This window comes from Stegostoma tigrinum, chromosome 18 (genome assembly GCF_030684315.1).
Source record: "Stegostoma tigrinum isolate sSteTig4 chromosome 18, sSteTig4.hap1, whole genome shotgun sequence".
NCBI classification, from domain to species: Eukaryota; Metazoa; Chordata; class Chondrichthyes; order Orectolobiformes; family Stegostomatidae; genus Stegostoma; species Stegostoma tigrinum.
The window spans coordinates 14,617,552-14,637,157 of NC_081371.1; the positions used below are offsets into that span (position 1 = coordinate 14,617,552).

At 47.0% G+C, this 19,606-nt stretch overlaps 1 protein-coding gene across 5 annotated transcripts in view; it reads left to right on the plus strand.

Annotated features, from left to right (window-relative positions):
- iqub (IQ motif and ubiquitin domain containing) overlaps positions 1-19,606 on the plus strand; it is a 62,868-nt gene that overhangs the window by 30,218 nt on the left and 13,044 nt on the right. For all 5 annotated transcript variants that reach the window (XM_048549574.1, XM_048549575.1, XM_048549576.1 and 2 more), the window contains 3 exons: positions 7,981-8,148; positions 12,772-12,947; positions 14,172-14,327. In XM_048549574.1, coding sequence (XP_048405531.1) covers positions 7,981-8,148; positions 12,772-12,947; positions 14,172-14,327 — 500 coding nt within the window. The remainder of the gene's footprint in view (positions 1-7,980; positions 8,149-12,771; positions 12,948-14,171; positions 14,328-19,606) is intronic.

Sequence of the window (19,606 nt, forward strand, 5' to 3'; positions counted from 1 at the left end):
GCACTTTTTTCCATTCTGGACGAGGGGTTTCATACCGTGTTCTTTCACCACTGCGCCTTGGCGGCGGCTGCCCCAAGCTTTAGCATGTCCCTCAGCACATAGTCCTGGACCTTGGAGTGTGCCAATCTGCAACACTCGGTCGGGGTCAGTTCTTTCAGCTGGCAGACCAGCAAGTTGCGGGCAGACCAAAGAGCGTCTTTCACCGCATTGATGGTCCTCCAGGTGCAGTTGATGTTGGTCTCGGTGTGCGTCCCGGGAAACAGCCCGTAGAGCACGGAGTCCCGCGTCACAGAGCTGCTCGAGATGAACCTCAACAAATACCACTGTGTACCACAAATACACAGACCTCCTGTGCATAGGCACACTCCAGAAGGAGGTGATCGACAGTCTCGTTCCCCCCCTGCAGCCGCCTCGAGGGCAGCGTGCGGTGGCGCAGAGATTCCGGGCATGCATAAAGGATCTCACTGGCAGAGCCCATCTCACCGCCAGCCAAGCAATGTCCTTGTGCTTGTTTAAAAGTTCTGGCGATGACACATTCTGCCAAATGACTTGAGCAGTCTGCGTGGGGAACCACACGATGGGAACAACCCTCTCCTTTTCCCGAAGGGTCTCAAGGATACTACGTGCTGACCACTGCCTACGGCCTTGTGGTCAAAGGTGTTTCCCTTCAAAAATTTCTCCACGATGGACAGGTGGTATGGGACGGTCCAATTACTCGGAGTGTTATGCGGCAATGAGGCCAGGCCCATGCTTCGCAACAGCGGGACAGGTAGAACCTCAGTAAGTAGTGACACTTGGTATTTGCGTACTGAGGATCTACGCACAGCTTGATGCAGCCGCACACAAAGGTAGCCATCAGGGCAAGGGTGGCGTTTGGTACGCCCTTTCCCCCATTTTCCAGGTCTTTGTACATGGTGTTCCTGCGGACCCGGTCCATCCTCGACCCCCAAATGAAGTGGAAGATGGCCCAGGTGACCGCAGCGGTGCAGGTCCAGGGAATAGGCCAGGCCTGCGCCACATATAACAGTACAGAAAGCCCCTCGCACCTGACACCAGGTTCTTACCCGCGATGGAGAGGGACCGGAGCGTCCACCTGCCCAGCTTCTGCTTCAGTTTGGTGATACGCTCCTCCCAAGTCTTAGTGCACGCCCCAGCTCCACCGAACCAAACACCCAGCACTTTCAGGTAGTCTGTCCCAACGGTGAAGGGGATGAAGGAGCGGTCGTCCCAGTCCCCGAAGAACATGACCTCGCTCTTACCCCTATTGACTTTGGCACCCGAGGCCAGTTCAAACTGGCCGCAGATGTCCAATAGCCTACTCACCGACTGATGATCGGTGCAGAAGACGGTGACATCATCCATGTACAGGGAGGCCTTGACCTGAAGGCCTCCGCTGCCTGGAATAGTCACGCCCTTCAGGCTCACGTCCTTCCTGATGGAGGCGGCGAAGGGCTCCACACAGCACACGAACAAGGCAGGAGAGAGCGGGCAGCCCTGTCTGACTCCAGATCTGATGGGAAAACTGTCCTATTCCCACCCGTTGATTGAGACTGCGCCTACAATGTTGGTGTAGAGCAGCTGGATCCAATTGCGGATGCCCTCCTTGAACCCCAATTTGGAGAGGACATCCCTCATGTAAGCATGAGAGACCCTGTCAAAGGCCTTCTCCTGGTCCAGGCTGACGAGGCAGGTGTCCACCCGCCTGTCCTGCACGTAGGCGATCGTATCCCTGATGAGCATGAGGCTCTCAGCGATCTTCCTGCCCGGCACAGCACAGGTTTGGTCAGGGTGAATCACCGACTCCAGGAAAGACCTGACCTGGTTGGCTATGATAATAAAATGTGAGGCTGGATGAACACAGCAGGCCAAGCAGCATCTCAGGAGCACAAAAGCTGACGTTTCGGGCCTAGACCCTTCATCAGAGAGGGGGATGGGGAGAGGGAACTGGAATAAATAGGGAGAGAGGGGGAGGCGGACCGAAGACGGAGAGTAAAGAAGATAGGTGGAGAGAGTATAGGTGGGGAGGTAGGGAGGGGATAGTGTAGCATACTTGCCCCCACACCTCCTCCCTCACCCCTATCCCAGGCCCCAAGATGACATTCCACATTAAGCAGAGGTTCACCTGCACTTGCCCCCACACCTCCTCCCTCACCCCTATCCCAGGCCCCAAGATGACATTCCACATTAAGCAGAGGTTCACCTGCACATCTGCCAATGTGGTATACTGCATCCACTGTACCCGGTGCGGCTTCCTCTACATTGGGGAAACCAAGCGGAGGCTTGGAGACCGCTTTGCAGAACACCTCCGCTCAGTTCGCAACAAACAACTGCACCTCCCAGTCGCAAACCATTTCCACTCCCCCTCCCATTCTCTAGATGACATGTCCATCATGGGCCTCCTGCACTGCCACAATGATGCCACCCGAAGGTTGCAGGAACAGCAACTCATATTCCGCCTGGGAACCCTGCAGCCTAATGGTATCAATGTGGACTTCACCAGTTTCAAAATCTCCCCTTCCCCTACTGCATCCCTAAACCAGCCCAGTTCGTCCCCTCCCTCCACTGCACCACACAACCAGCCCAGCTCTTCCCCCCCACCCACTGCATCCCAAAACCAGTCCAACCTGTCTCTGCCTCCCTAACCGGTTCTTCCTCTCATCCATCCCTTCCTCCCACCCCAAGCCGCACCCCCATCTACCTACTAACCTCATCCCACCTCCTTGACCTGTCTGTCTTCCCCGGACTGACTTATCCCCTCCCTACCTCCCCACCTATACTCTCTCCACCTATCACATTTTATTATCTTGGAATTCTCCAGCATCTGCAGTTCCCATTATCTCCGGTTGGCTATGACCTTGGCCAGGATTTTGTAGTCCACGTTCAATAGTGAAATGGGACGCCAATTCTTAATTTCTTCCCTCTCCCCCTTCCTCTTGTAAATGAGGGTGATGATGACCCTCTTCATGGACTTGCACATTTCCCCTGCCCAAAGCGCACTATCGTACACCTCCAGCAGGTCCTGGCCGACCAGGTCCCACAGAGCGGAATACAGCTCGACCGGTAAGCCGTCTCTCCCGGAAGTCTTATTCCTCTCCACGGACTTGAGGGCTCTGGTCAGCTCGTCCAGGGATATCAGCCGGTCCAGCCACTCCCTCGTGCCGTCGTCTAAGACCTCCGTGATAGACGACAGGAGCGATTCGGAGGCCGTGCTGTCTGTGGGCTTCGTGTCGTACAGTCCGGCATAGAAGGATCTGCTGATCCTCGAAATGTCGGGCCGAGACGACGTCACTGAGCCGTCGTCCTTCAGCCGGCTAAGCACAGAGCTCTCTTTGTGCACCTTCTGAAAGAAGAAACGCGAGCACGTCTCGTCCTGCTCCACGGAGCGGACCCTGGACTGGAAGATTATCCTGGAGGCCTCCGCGGCAAAGAATGAGGCTTGCTGGCCCCTCACCTCGTGGAGGTTCTCCATGACATCGACCCCCATCAACTGCAGAAGGAGCAGGTTCTGCACCCTTTTCTGGAGTCACGACAGCTTTCCCCGCCTCTCTTTCGCCTTCTGAACACCCTTGAGGACAAAGAACCTCTTGATGTTCTCCTTCACCGTATCCCACCAGTCGCCCGGAGACTCAAAGAGGGGTTTCACGGTTCTCCAACCGGCGTACTCCCTCTTAAGCTCCTTGACGTTCTCTGGGTTCAACAGAGTCGTGTTGAGCTTCCACGTCCCCTTGCCGGCCGGCTGGTCGTCCTGTAAGTGACAGTCGGCCAGCAGGAGGCAGTGGTCAGAGAAGAACACCGGCTCGACGCCGGTGGACCTGACCGAAAACGCCCGTGACACAAACAGGAAGTCTATCCTTGAGCGAATAGACCCGTCTGGCCGCAACCAGGTATACCTCTGCTGCGCTCCGTCTGCAGGGGTGCTGAAGACGTCGAGCAGCTTGGCGTCCTTCACCGTGCCCATCAGGAATCTGGATGTGACGTCCAGTGGACTCCCCCCACCCGCTGTCCCCACGCCGGATCTTCCGTCTGCATCAATGATGCAGTTGAAGTCTCCGCCCAGGATGACCAGCCTGGACGTAGCCAGCAGGGGTGGAAGCCGCTGCAGGACGGCCAACCGCTCAGTCCGTACCGCTGGGGCGTACACGTTGATCAGCCTCAGGGGAGCATTCCTGTAGGTGACATCAGCCACTAGGAGGCGTCCCCCACCACCTCCTGAACTTGAGGGATGGTGAAGTCGCGCCCCCGCAGCAGAATAGCCAGGCCCAAGGAGCGACAGTTGTTACCCCCGACCAGATCGAAGGCCCACAGGTCCAGGCGCCGGACCTGCCGAGGTGCGGTATCCCGCACTCCTGCAGAAACAGGAGGTCCGCCTTGACGGTGGTCAGGTAGGCCAACGTGGACACACATCTTGCGGTGGACTTGACGCTGCGCACATTAATGCTTGCAACTCATTCCCCCATTGTGGGCAGTGACCGCAGTACCCTCCCCAAGTCCAAGGTCCAGCCCCTCCATCTGTCCCTTCATGCCCATTGCCCAGGCTAACTGCTGGACGCTCTCCGGGCTGAGGAAACCATCCGTGCTGCTTTCCGGGTGGCATCCCCCCGTCGGGGTTACGGAGGCAGGAGAGTCCGGCTCTGGGTCAGGCTGGGGATGCGCTGTTTCCTCCTTCCCGCCTGGAAGTTCCGGGGGGCCCTCCAGTGCCCCAGCGGCACGTGACTGGTTGTCGGAGGGAGCCTCAGGACGCCTCCCGTCACCTGGAAGCGTGGTGCTGCTTTCCTTCCCCCTTGAGATCTTTAACTTCTGCTTCGGGTGGGCCCTCTCCGAATCGCCCTCGTCAGAGGAGCTCTTATAGCCCCCCTGTAGCTGCCTCTTCCCGCCTGATGGTTGCGGTTCCTGGGCCCGCCGACACGCCTTCCTCCTCGCATTCCGGACTGTCGTCCTCTCCCCTGGGTCACCTGTAGCCGCCTCCATCGACTCCGGGTTGTCGGTGGGGGGGGAGCGGAGCCTGGAGGGGCACTTTGCTGGCATTGGGCCCATCCTGCGGGGCTGGGCCCTCCTGCACGACCTGGCCCTCCCGCACATTAGTGGGGTCCTTGCAGGGCCCTGGTGCCTTTCTCTCCTCCGGCGGGGGGCTGGCCCGGCATTGCCCCTGCTGGCGACCTGGGCGTAGGTGGTCCCCCGCCACGGACATGCCCTATAGAAGTGGCCCGCTTCCCCGCAAAGGTTGCAGCTTTTCTCTTGTGGGCAATCCTTTGCAAGGTGTCCCTCCTCCCTGCAGTTCCTGCAGATGGTGGCTTTGCAGTCGGCCGCCACATGACCTGACCTACCACGGGCATGGCAGACTTTAGGTTGCCCCGCATAGGTCAGGTAGCCCTTGCTCCCGCTGATCGCGAAGCTGGACGGTGGGTGTACGACGTTCCCATCCGCGCCCATCCTCAGCGTCACCTTGACCTGCCTCTTACTGGTCCAGATGCCAAAGGGGTCCATGATGTCAGTTAGGTCCCCTTCCACCTTCACATACCTTCCGAGGAAGGTCAGGACATCAACTGCTGGCACATGCAGGTTGTACATGTGTACAGTCACCATACGGCTCCTCTGCGCTGGCATCACAAACAGCGGGACAGCGGTCAATACAGAGAGGGGGCCCTCACCTCCTTTCTCCTTGAAAACCTCCAGGAAGCGCTCGCAAAGCTTGGCACTCCTGAAGGTCACATCGTAAAAACCTCCTCCGGGGAAATCCTGCAGGCAGTAAATGTCCGCAGCAGCGAACCCACAACAGTCCAACAGGAGCCTCTTCACGAAGAAGGTGTGGTCCACAGGTGCACCTTCATCCACCTTCTTCACGGAAACACAGATGGTGTTCCGGACCCCCTGACCTGGGGCACGAGCACTTGCCGCAGCCGTCGTTGCAGGTTGGCTGCTCCCCTGAACCAGCGTTAGGCCGAAGCCAGCATTAAGATCCACTGGTTGCAAGGGTGCACAGCCAATCCGACGTCTTCCTTCCACCTCCAACACAGCGCTCTCCTCCTCTCGGTCCACAGAAGAGTGGGTCTTTATTTTGTTCCGGATGTAAGCTGGTTCACTGAGCTGGAAGGTTTGCTTTCAGATGTTTTGTCACCATTCTCGGTGACATCATCAGTGAGCCTCCAAAAAAGCACTGGTGTTATGTCCCGCTTTCTGTTTGTCTGGTTAGGTTTCCTTGGGTTGGTGATGTCATTTCCTGCATTGGTGATGCCATTTCCTGTTCTTTTTCTCAGGGGATGGTAGATTGGCTCCAAATCAATGTGTTTGTTAATGGAGTTCCGGTTGGAATGCCATGCTTCTAGGAATTCTTGTGTGTGTCTCTGTTTGGCTTGTCCCAGGATGGTTGTGTTGTCCCAATCAAAGTAGCGTCCTTCCTCATCTGTATGTAAGGATACGAGTGATAGTGGGTCATGTCGTTTTGTGGCTAGTTGATGTTCATGTATCCTGGTGGCTAGCTTCTGCCTGTTTGTCCAATGTAGTGTTTGTCACAGTTCTTGCAAGGTATTTTGTAGATGACGTTCGTTTTGCTTGTTGTCTGTATAGGGTCTTTTAAGTTCATTAGATGCTGTTTTAGTGTGTTGGTGGGTTTGTGGGCTACCCTGATGCCAAGAGGTCCAAGTAGTCTGGCAGTCATTTCGGAAATGTCTTTGATGTAGGGGAGAGTGGTTATGGTTTCTGAGCCCGTTTTGTCTGTTTGTTTGGGTTTATTGCTGAGGAATTACTATGCTGATTACCACATGATAGGTCAAAGTATTTTGCATTGGGAGCTGGCATGTGAGTAAGTGTCTAACATAGCCCATTCTGACTAAAAATGGGAAAATTTTGCCTGAAGTCTTTTAGACCATAAGACATAGGAGGGGGAGTAAGGCCATTCGGCCCATCAGGTCCACTCCGCCATTTAAATCATGGCTGATGGGCATTTCAACTCCACTTCCCTGCACTCTCCCCGTAGCCCTTGATTCCTTGTGAGATCAAGAATTTGTCAGTCTCTGCCTTGAAGGCATCCAACGTCCCGGCCTCCACTGCTCTCCGTGGCAATGAATTCCACAAGCCCACCAGTCTCTGGCTGAAGAAATGTCATCTCATTTCAGATTAAAATTTACCCCCTCTAATTTTAAGGCTGTGCCCATGGGTCCTAGTCTCCCCGCCTAATGGAAACAACTTCCTAGCGTCCACCCCTTCCAAGCCATACATTATCTTGTAAGTTTCTATTAGATTTCCCCTCAACCTTCTAAACTCTAATGAGTACAATCCCAGGATCCTTAGCCATTCATTATACGTTAAACCTACCATTCCAGGGATCATCCATGTGAATCTCCGCGAGACACACTCCAGGGCTAGTATGTCCTTCCTGAGGTGTGGAGCCCAAAATTGGACACAGTATTCTAAATGGGGCCCAACTAGAGCTTTATAAAACCTCAGAAGCATATCGCTGCTTTTGTATTCCAACCCTCTTGAGATAAATTTATATTCCAACCCTCTTGAGATATGTCTTTTGTAGCCATAATTTTGAATTAACTTAGTGCTGATTGATTTGGAGCTCCTTACCTCTGATAAATTAATGAAACTGCAGATCCAAATCCTTACTGCAGTTTATGTATAGATTTATATCGGATTGTTTCAGTTCAGATGCAGGTGATTTACATTATTCAGTTCAGTAAGCCCTGTTGATTTGTTTAGTGTACTTACGATGAATCTTGTCAATATCAATATTCCGTAACTTGTTAATTTTGCTTCACAATGCTCTTGTAAAGTGCAAGGGGGTGTTTTATTACATTACAGATGCTGTGTAGATACATGTTATTGTTAAAACAATATATTTTTGAAAATATTGTGAAGAATGGGTTGCATTTTTTATTATATCATGAAGTCTACTATTTTCATGTTGAATGAATGGATCAGAAAATTTTTAATGAACATTGGGTGTTGATGAATTAATGTTTTGATGTTATCTTTTAGGCAAAATAGCTAAGGATTCTGAAACACTGGTTGATTTAGGAGTTAGACCCCATGGCTCTATCCAGCTGGAACTGAGATCTGTTGACCCTGAAAACCACCCAATCAAACTAATTAGGCCACAGCAGGAATCAACCACATCTGATGTGATAACTGTCAACATTCAGAAAGGTATTGCATATGCACCATCCCATGAATATTAGATACTATGATAAATCCATTCCGATTTGTCCAAGAATGCGCAGCTCTGCAGCAATTAGATGGATGCCTTAGAATTATGGAGAAAATTAAAGAGCAGTATGGATCTTTTATCTTTAACTTTTGACCCTTTTTATCAATTCTTGAACTTTTTCATTTTTAAATATGAGATGTGTGTAAACTTGTGATTAGTTCTTGCGTTTAATTGATGCCTGATGCACATAGAGAGGCCTTCTGCTGCCAGGCCTCATTTTGAGCATAAAGGTCAATGACATTTTCATGCAAAGAGTTGAGAGTTTTGGTGATGTGTTGACTCAATTTCCATGCAAGACCAATGAAGCTGTTGACTCATGTTATTCGCTCATAAATGTCTGTTCGAGATGAAATTAAAAACAGATTTTGGGGATAAGAGTTCTCGGGCCTTAGTTGTCTGCACATTGTTTCACAATGGTATATCGAGGTCTTAGAGCAATCAATAAATTTATTTATGCTGTTTTAGTGTACTAGCATGCTGATTGGAGGTATGGGAGAAGATAGACTTATACCTGCAGTTTATCAATCACTAAACTTTTAGTCTCAACTATTAGTTAACTGGAGAAAGACTGCAGAAAGCTACAACACAGAGTGATTTGTGAGCCATTGTGCATAAATTCCACAAGCACTGCTGTCTCACAATGCCAGGGACTTGGGTTTGATTCCAGCCTTGTGTGCTGTCTGTGGGGAGTTTGCATGTTCTTCTAGTGTGTGCATGGGTTTCCACTGGATGTTCTGGTTTCTACGCACTGTCCAAAGATGCGTAGATTGGGTGGATTAGCCATGGTAAATGTAGGGTTACAGGGATAGGATGGGGTGGCTTGAAAGGCTTGGGCGTTGCATTTCATTACTTCAGCCTCTGAACTAATGTGCTCCTCGTTTATAGTCAAGTATTTATTAAATTAAAACAAGAATATATGATGTCATTTAAGCATTCATAAAGTCTAGCATACAAACATTATCAAACCAAATGATTAGAGTCATATAATTATAGAGTCCTACAGCACGGAGGCAGACCCTTCAGCTCAAACTGGTCCATGCCAACCAAAATGTTCATCCACCCTAACCCCATTTCCATGCACTTGGCCTGTATCCTTCTAAACCTTTCCTATCCATGCCTGCGCCCAAATGCCTTTTAAATGTTTAGATTAGATTCCCTACAGTGTGGAAACAGGCCCTTCGGTTCAACAAGTCCACACTGCCCCTTGAAGAATCCCACCCAGACGTATCCCCCTATACCCCACTCACCCCTGAACACTACAGGCAATTTAGTATGGCCAATCCACCTAGCCTGCACATCCTTGGACTGTGGAAGGAAACCGGAGCACTCGGAGGAAACCCATATCCCATGCAGATAAGGGGAGAATGTGCAAACTCCACACAGTCGCCCAAGGCTAGAATTGAACCTGGGTCCCTGGCGCTGTGAGGCTGCAGTGCTAACCGCTAAGCCACCATGCCGCCCCAAAAGTGACTTCCCCAGGCTGAGCACTAAAGCGACCAGGAAAAATAGGCTGCCCGGAGACTTGAACTGAGATCCCAGCGGTCAGAAACCTGAGTGCTCACCATTACGCCACGGCAACCAGAGCATGTAATTAATGTACTTGCCTTAACCATATCCCCTGGCAGCTCATTCCATATGCGTACCACCCTCTGCATCAAAAAAATCATCTCTCAGGTTCCCATATATTCTTTCCCCTCTTACCTTAAATTGATGCCCTGTAGTCCCTGATTCCCCACCCCTGGGAAAAAGACTGCATTCACCCTAACCATTGCCTCATGATCTTATGCACTTCTATCAGTCTCAGCCTCCTCAGCCTCTGTTATGGTCTAAAGATAAAAGTCCTAGCTTGTCCAGCCTCACCTATAACTCAGTCCATAAGACCATAAGACATAGGAGTGGAAGTAAGGCCATTTGGCCCATCAAGTCCACTCCGCCATTTAAATCATGGCTGATGGGCATTTCAACTCCACTTCCCTGCACTCTCCCCGTAGCCCTTGATTCCTTGTGAGATCAAGAATTTGTCGATCTCTGCCTTGAAGGCATCCAACGTCCCTTCAGTCCTGGCAATATCCTTGTAAATTTCTTCTGCAATCTTTCTTGTTTAACAATATCTTTCCTACAGCAAGGTGACCAAACTGAATACAATACTCCAAATGCAGCCTCACTAACATCCTGTACAACTGCAACATAACTTCCCAACTTATATACTCAGTGCCCTGACTAACAAAGTCCAGTTTTTCAAAAGTCTTCTTCACTGCCTTGTTTCCCTATGACTCCATTTTCAGAGAACCAGCACCTGAACTCCAAGGTCCCTCTGTTCCTCTACACTCCTAAAGGCCCTACCATTCACAATGAAACCCCTACCTTGATTTGACTTTCCAAAATGCAACACCTCACACTTAAACTCCATTTGCCATTTCTTGGCCTGCTTCCCCAGCTGATCAAGATGCTGCTGCAAATTCTGCTAACCTTCCTCAATGTCCACAATACCACCTATTTTAGTATCATCTGCAAACTTATTAATCATGCCATGTACATTTTCGTCCAAATCATTGATGTAGATAACAAACAACAATGGGTCCAGCACTGATCTTTGAGGCACACCTATAGTCCAACAATCATCCTTACACTAATACTATTTGCTTCCTACCATCAAGCAAATTGCATATCCAGTTTGCCAGCTCTCCCTGGATTCAATGCAGTCTAACCTTATTTAGCAACCTACCATGTAGAGCTTTATCAAAGGCCTTACTGAAATCCATGCAGACTACATCTACTGTACTGCCCTCATCAACCTTCCTGGCCATTTCATCAAAGAACTCTAACAAATTTTGTGAGGCATGATCTCCCATGCATGAACAAAGATGTTAGCCTTACTGTTCCATAATTCCCAGGCTTTACTTTGCGGCCATTCTTGAACAAGGGCACAACATTGACTATCGTCTAGTCTTCAGGACCTCACCCATGGCTAATGATGACGCAAATTTAGCAGCCTCAATTTCTTCACTAGCATCTTGCGGGATATATCTGGTCAGTGCCAGGAGATTTACCCATCTTCATACATTCTAATATGCCCAAAACATTGTGATCTGAACTGTCCCCAACCTATCGCCACTCACTGTCCAAATTCCCAAGTATTCATGTCTTTCTCTGCGGTAAACACAGAGGAGAAATCTTCATTGACAACCCTACCTGTTTCTTGAGGTTCTACACGTACATGTCTGATTTAGTCTTTGCGAGGTCCTATTCTCTCTCTAGTTATTCTTTTTCCTTTAAGATACTTGAAGAATCTCTCTGGAGTCACCCAAACCTTCTCAGCCAAAGCTACCTTGTGATCCCTTTTTGCTCTCCTGATTTCCTTCTTCAGTAAACTCCTCTATCCCCTATATACCTTCAAGGATTCCCTTGATCCCTGTCAGCTGCCTGTATCTGAGCTATGCCTCCATTTTTTCTGGTCAAAGCCTCAATATCTGTTGTCAGCCAGGGTTCCCTACTCCTGCCAACCTTGCCCTTCACCCTCACAGCAACATATGGACCTTGAACTCAAGCTAATACACTTTTAAAGGCCTCCCACTTGCCAGAGTTTCCTTTGCCTATAAACAAACTACTCCAGTCAACCCCTGTAAGCTTCTATCTAATTCCACCAAAATTCACCTTGCCCTGGTTTAGAACTCGAACTTGTGGACCAGTTTTATCCTTCTCCATAACTATTTTAAAAATAATAGAATTATGGTCACTGGTCCCAAAGTACTCCCCCACTGTCACCTGTCCTGCCCTATTTCCTAAGAGTAGGTTGAGTTTTGCCCCATCCCGAGTAGGACCCTCTATCTACTGCTTGAGGAAGCTTTCCTGAACAATTTAACAAATTCCACGCCATCTAAACCCTTAATACGATGGAGGTCACAGTCTATGTTCAGAAAATTAAAATCCCCCACTTATGACAACCCTATTGCACATTAAGCTGCCAGTCCTCTCCCTCCTTCAGCCATGTTTCTGTACTGGATATAATATCCAGTCCCATGTACCTTTCCACACTCTGAGTTCACCGGCCTTATCTGTCAGCTTTCTTGCATTGAAGTAGATGCAATTTAATTCAACAGGCATTCCTCACTCTATGTTGGTATTCCAGCCTGACCTGTCTCTTCAGTTTGCTATTTCTGATTACTGTATCTCCTTCCAGCCTCACACTTGCCTACCTGCTGTTGAGGATCCCACTGTCCTGCCAACCCTCCCCTGCAGTACAAGCAAATCTGCCTGCCAGGATATTGGTCCCTCTCCGGTTCAGGTGCAACCTGTCCCTCTTGAACAAGTCATCCCTGCCCCAGAAATGAATCCAAAAAAGAATCTGAATCCCTGCTCCCAGCACTTATTCTTTAGCCGTACTTTCATCTGCCGTATCGTCTTGTTCTTACCCTCACTCGCACGTGGCACTGGAAGTAATCCAGAGATTACCTTTGTTGAAGGTGGTAATTGGAGGAGAAAATACTGGATTAAAACAATTGCTTGTGACAAACATATTCTGAAAGTGTTCTGTTTCAACAAGTAACACTGATTTCTTACAGATGATGATACATGTTTCTCTGTGGTGGTGGAAATCGAAAGACGACCTTATCACAAGCCTTTTTTAGGTGGCTTCAAGCACAAACTTACAGGAAAAGAATTTCATCATGCAGGAACACAGACTCCAATCAAAAAAGCAAACTGTTATTGTGTGGAGAGATTCTGCAGGGAAACACAGGTAAAAATTGATGCACTTTGGCCCTATAATTTGTTAGATTTTTTAAAAATGCTTTTCAAATTTTAATCTGCTATTTTGTTTTGTAAGTATGTTATTGCTTTCTTGAAAATTCCACCTTATGAAAAGTATTGTCCTGACATGTAGCTGTTCAGAAATAAACGTTCATCTTTAAAGCTAATTTCAACACTTTTGTAGTAACCAGTGGCAGAAATGTCAAATTAAGCCATAAAGGCAGTTCTTTTACTTTTCCATTCCTCGGATGAAATCCTGTTTCCCTGTGCAAGCCCAGTTAATAGATGTTGAGAACATTTGTCTTTGCAAGGACAGGTACAATATTAGGAGGATCTTTTAAGTTGTTTTTAACACTGAGAAGAACTTCCTACCACAAATGCTCGTCATTCCTAAGACCAGCTATTTCCACCTCAATAGTGCTACTAACTCTATCCTTGCCTGTGTTTATCAATAAACTCTTGGCTAGCCCATACAAGGGAAACTTAATTTAATTCAAACTCTACTGCCTGTGCCCTAATTCATATCAATTCCTGCTCACCCATCTCTCCCATTTACATCTATGAGTAAAGGATAAATGATCCATGCTAGTTCTCAGGTTTAGTTCTCAAGTTTAAGCAATGCATTGTTTTCATATCATGATATGGTCTCGCCACTTCCTATCTTTGAAATTTGCTTCTAATCCATAACCCTCTAAGATTCTTCACTCGCTGAATTCAGGCCTCTTCAACATCTCCAATTTTAAATGCTTCTCAATTACTGACCATGCCTTAGTTGCTTAGATACTACATGCTGGAATTTCCTCCATGAACATCTCTACAACCCTTTCCTCCTTTAAGACTCCTTTTAAAATCTACTTCTTTGAAAGAAAGACCAATCTGGTATAATATAGCTTGGTTCTGTAACATAATTTATTTCGTAATGCTGTTGGGAAATGCCTTGGGATGTTTTATAACATTGAAGATGCCATTTTATTTGTTATATTTGTTCTTCCTCAGTATGTTTTTACTATCAATATGCTAACTGCTTGCAGGATTTGGAAAAGAATGGCTCTTATACATCTGGAGTTAATTAGCCTAATTATTAATGGGGTAAATTTAACACAAAGCTAATGAGAAAATCAGAAAGGAGTCCATGATGTTTGTTTTCCACAAATTTCCCTTATTATAATAAACACTTATTTTCTTTTGTCTTTGGCAAATTTCCTCCATTTAGACAGTTTCTGACAAGAATCAGTATCAGCAAACAGCAAATGACACATCCACACAGATGACCAAAATCGGCTGTTATGTGTCCAATATCACAGACAAATTGGTTACTCCAGGAAAATACTTCACTGCTGCACAATACCATGCTCAGAGGTTGAAAGCGGTGAGTTATTAATGTATCAAAATGGATTATAAACATTTTTAAAACTTCTGAATCAGCAACCTAACTACATAATTATACAATTCTTCTTCCATGGTAATAGGTCAAATAACAATTTGTTGATTTAGTTGGGAGGAAGCTGATATAAAGTTATGGTTGATTGTTCTCATTTTCAGTAAGTGTTTTATCAAGTAAGATTCATGGCACCTGATCCACCATGGATCAAAGTGGCTTTTCTCGTGAAATTGTTTGCTCTTCACTGCATGAATGCAACTGGGCTCTCTTGGCATCTGTTTTATGGAATTCCATGGCAGCAGAACTGGAAGGGTTTGCCACTTCAGAAATCTTGTAACATTCACACACTGTCTCTGCTGGCAAGCCAGGCCGCTGCCATGCCAAGAGTCCCACTTCAGCTGCAGATGTCGCCTAGCCGGTGCTGCCATCTTGAAGGGTGCAGTGCCAGTGCCCTCAGTCACTGGACGAGCTTTGCTGCCACGCATGCCAGCCCCAAATGCCAGAAGGACTTTGTTGTGGCCACTGCCTCCAATCACTGGGAGAAGTTACGTCGGCCACTCTACACATGGCCCATTTTCGCAGCTGCTGACCAAATAGCCACAGAAAAGAAAGAAAAAGCGTGGAAGCAAAAAAATGGAAAGCAGATGAGCTTAATCTTATGGAGTACAGAAGCTCGTTGACAGTTTTGTGCAGTGCCAGATGTCTCTTCTGAATTTGGACCAGATTGTGAATTGGGTCCAGGCTGGTTTTGGCTGTTGGCATGGCATCCTGTGGCAGATGACAGGAAAGAAGTTGGCACACTACTGTTCACCTATCCAGCAGCACCTCCAGTTTCCTGTACATGATGCACAGTGTGAAGGAAAGTCCCTAGTTTATAGTGTCCAAAGCAATGTGCAGTCGGGTTTAAGTATAGTGCTAGCAATCTGAAGAGATGCTGCCTAAAGTTTGGCAACTCCCACATTGGTGGGTCCAGTGCAGGCAGCAGTAGAGGTCTCTCTTTCAGTTATAGAACATAGAACATTACAGCACAGTACAGACCCTTCGGCCCTCGATGTTGTGCCGACCTGTCATACTGATCTCAAGCCCATCTAACCTACACTATTCCATGTACGTCCATTTGCTTATCCAATGATGACTTAAATGTACCTAAAGTTGGCGAATCTACTACCGTTGCAGGCAAAGCGTTCCATTCCCTTACTACTATCTGAGTAAAGAAACTACCTCTGACATCTGCCCTATATCTTTCACCCCTCAATTTAAAGCTATGCCCCCTCGTGCTCGCCGTCACCATCCTAGGAAAAAGGCTCTCCCTATCCACCCTATCTAACCATCTGATTATTTTATATGTTTCAATTAAGTCACCTCTCAACCTTCTTCTCTCTAATGAAAACAGCCTCAAGTCCCTCAGCCTTTCCTCATAAGACCTTCCCTCCATACCAGGCAACATCCTAGTAAATCTCCTCTGCACCCTTTCCAAAGCTTCCACATCCTTCTTATAATGCGGTGACCAGAACTGTACGCAATACTCCAAGTGCGGCCGCACCAGACTTTTGTACAGCTGCAGCATAACCTCTTGGTTCCGGAACTCGATCCCTCTATTAATAAAAGCTAAAACACTGTATGCCTTCTTAACAGCCCTGTCAACCTGGGTGGCAACTTTTCAGGATCTGTGTAAATGAACACCGAGATCTCTCTGCTCATCTACACTACTAAGAATCTTACCATTAGCCCAGTACTTTGTCTTCTGGTTACTCCTACCAAAGTGCATCACCTCACACTTGTCCGCATTAAACTCCATTTGCCACCTCTCTGCGCAGCTCTGCAGTTTATCTATGTCTCTCTGCAACCTACAGCATCCTTTGTCACTATCCACAACTCCACCGACCTTAGTGACGTCTGCAAATTTACTAACCCATCCTTCTATGCCCTTATCCAGGTCATTTATAAAAATGACAAACAGCAGTGGACCCAACACTGAGCCTTGTGGTACACCACTAGTAACTGGTCTCCAGGATGAACATTTCCCATCAACAACCACCCTCTGTCTTCTTTCAGCAAGCCAATTTCCGATCCACACTGCTATATCTCCCACTATCCCATTCTTCTGCATTTTTACAACTGTTACTGGAGGTTGGGTGCTAATTGGATTGGGCTTGAAAGCCTATTCTTCTGAACTTTTTGTTTCTTTGGTTTTTAAATTTGTTCCAATGATCTGCAGTGCTGGACTTCTTATTTCTTTGTTTTTCTATTTCTTTTTCCTAAGAGTTTGTTCTTCAGAATCTGTACCGAGGTACCATTGTACCTAAGATGCCACCATAATGTGGTGACTTTTAAAATTTTCACTGTACTCATTTGACTACATGTAACAATAAAGCTAAATAAAAACCAGAAAAAGTGCAGATGTTGTAAGTCAGAAACAAAAACAGAAATTTTGAGGTAGGCTCATCAGACTCAAAACATTAACTCTTCACAGATGCCACCAGACCTGCTGAGCTTTTCCTGTGATTTCTGTTTTTGTAACAATAAAGATAATTCAATTCATATTCTCCCTGCACCCCTCACTTACAGGGCCACCTCCCGACTCGAACTCTGCCATTGCACATTATTCTAACCAACGATCGTTGTTTACAACTCTCACTATTGCATGCACCATATCCAATCAACAGCTCTGTCCCGTTCAAACTCCCATGCTAATAACTCTTCATGCCAACTTGAGTTTCCTGCTCAACCTGTCCTACTCATACATTATCATGAACAGCTTTAATATCCACGTTCATTATACTTAATCCCTCCTTTTGTCTCATTGCAGGCTCAAATTGGCCGATAATTGGGCCAGGATGTGCATTGCTGGGTGAGGGCAAGTGTTGTGGACATTCTCATTGTGTACAGGAAGATTGTCAAAGTAGACAAAAAAGAGCATGTGGTGACTGAGAGATATCAGTGGCCACTCAACCCAGCCAACTTCATTTTTCTTCATTGCTCTCCGTTAATGTTGTTGCTAACTTTTTCTTAATCTGCGCAAGCTTTGACTTGAAGCGAATAATTCCATCTCTTGTCTTATGCATACACAAGCTACACTCAATAAATCTTTGCCAAGATAAGGCCAGCACCAGAAACTTTCAGCTCCATCTCTGATGAGGAAACTTCAAAGGATGCCCGAAAAGGTATTCTCCTGCACCCTTCACCAGCTCAGGTCTCTTATCTGAGTGTATTCTCTTATCACATTAGATTCAAGAGCACAGTCTGATCAGTACATCACAGACATATCTACACCTGACGGAAAAAGGAATGTTCTGGCCTCTGGTACTCAAAGGACTCCTGGAGACCACTCGCCATCTCCGCACCAAGCAAAAGATGATTCCATAGCATTGGCCATTTTCAGAATGCACAGGCAGGCACAGAAATGGTATACAGATTTCTCAGAGATGTTCAGTAAATTAAATTAAAAGACCAAGGAGTCCTAATGTTATCAGACCTGTGACGGCTTCATTATACATATACCTGACTGTCTCCATCGGAGGTTAACAGCATCTATAGAGACCCAGGTTCAGCATGCTCTGTCTCTGCCAGATATATATTGCTCTTGTTATAGGTTCTTAATGTCAATGGCAGGGTGAAATGGGGTCCAAGGGATCTCAACCTCACTCTGGTTAGGGGCAGAGGTCCTCTTTTCATGGAGCAAGATGTTTCCATCAGACACCAAAGGTAGGCTAGGAGAGGTAGGACTTCAAGAAACCTCTCAGGAATTCCAGAGATGCCCGGCCCCTCCATGTCCCCATTGCCAATGTGCGCAAAGCCTCTAGAAATTCAAACCGAAGGGGATGAATTTGCGACCAGGTAGGATATTCTCAGTAACGCATCCAGGTATCACCGTCTAGTCTCCAGTCAACATTGCCAAGTACAGAGCATGATTTCTCGACCTCCAGCTTTGTAAGTTGGGCCTGCGCTTAGACATGGTGGAGAACAGAATAAGAAAAATATACTTTCTGAAGGCTAGATGGCATAGGTGAAATATGGCATGGGTGTAAATAACCTTTCTCTTTAGTGATCATATTTTCTCTTTCGTGGTTAAAAAGTATGCTCTAGTATATTTTCATTAATGTACCTAGTTAACTTGAACCCTCTTGAGAGAAGAGCAGTGTCTTCAGACGTCCAAAAAGGAAAGGAGTTATAACATCCAAGCACTGCTCATCTATCACAAGCAACCAACACTTTTACTACAGTTAGCCTCAGATGTCAGAGATTCTTCAACCGTGATGTTGAGGACTACAGCCGAGGCATGCACTTTAATGTGGACAATACTTAAGATTCTGCCCAGTGTTTATCCTATCAGGCTGTGAGTGATATAGGCTATGGGAATATGTCTGGCAGAATTGGGCAAGGTGTTCTTGCCCCCCTAATGAGACAAAAAACAAAATATTTGTTCATTTCATTTTCTGCTTCTTTTTATCAACTATTAATTTCCCATTCTCATTCTCTGCAGGACCCCAACTCTCAATTTGCTTACTTGTCTCCTTTTTAACTATATAGAGAAGCTGTTGCCTAACTCTTTTTGGTTAGATTTGTCTTATGCTTTCATTTCTTCCTCCTGGTCAACCTTATGGCCATTTTCTGCATACTTTATATTCTGACCAATGATCTGACTTGCCACTCATTTTTGTGTAATTAAGTCCTATTTTCTTAAACTTGATGCTTTCCCTACTTTAGATAACTGTGGATGCTAGGTCCTTAATTTTGATTTTTTTTTCATAATAGAAGCATACTTATTCTGAGTATTCTGAAATACCCCCTAAAATGTCCGCCACTACTTTCCTATTTACCGAGTAGATGGCTTTGTATGTCAGATGTGTTCAGCTTGCTCAACTTTCATGCCCACATAGTTTCCCTTATTTAGGTTTAAAATGGTAGTCTTAGATCCAGTCTTCTCTGTTTCAAACCAGATGTAAAAGTCAATCACATTGTGTCCACTATTATGGAGGGGTGCCTTAACCCTAGCACTGTTAACGCTGACTCCGCCACCCACCTTCCACCCCAAAAGAAAAGGTCCCCTTTCATTGCCTGGTCTGGAGCGCAGGCCCTATGAAGAAAGGCGGAGGGACTTGGGTCTGTTCTCATTGGAGAGAAGGAGGCTAAGTGGGGATTGAATAGAGACGTACAAGATGATCAGAGGATTAGATAGGGTGGACAGTGAGAGTCTTTTTCCGAGGATCATGACTTCAGCTTGTACAAGGGGGCATAGCTACAAATTGAGGGGTGATAGATTTAAG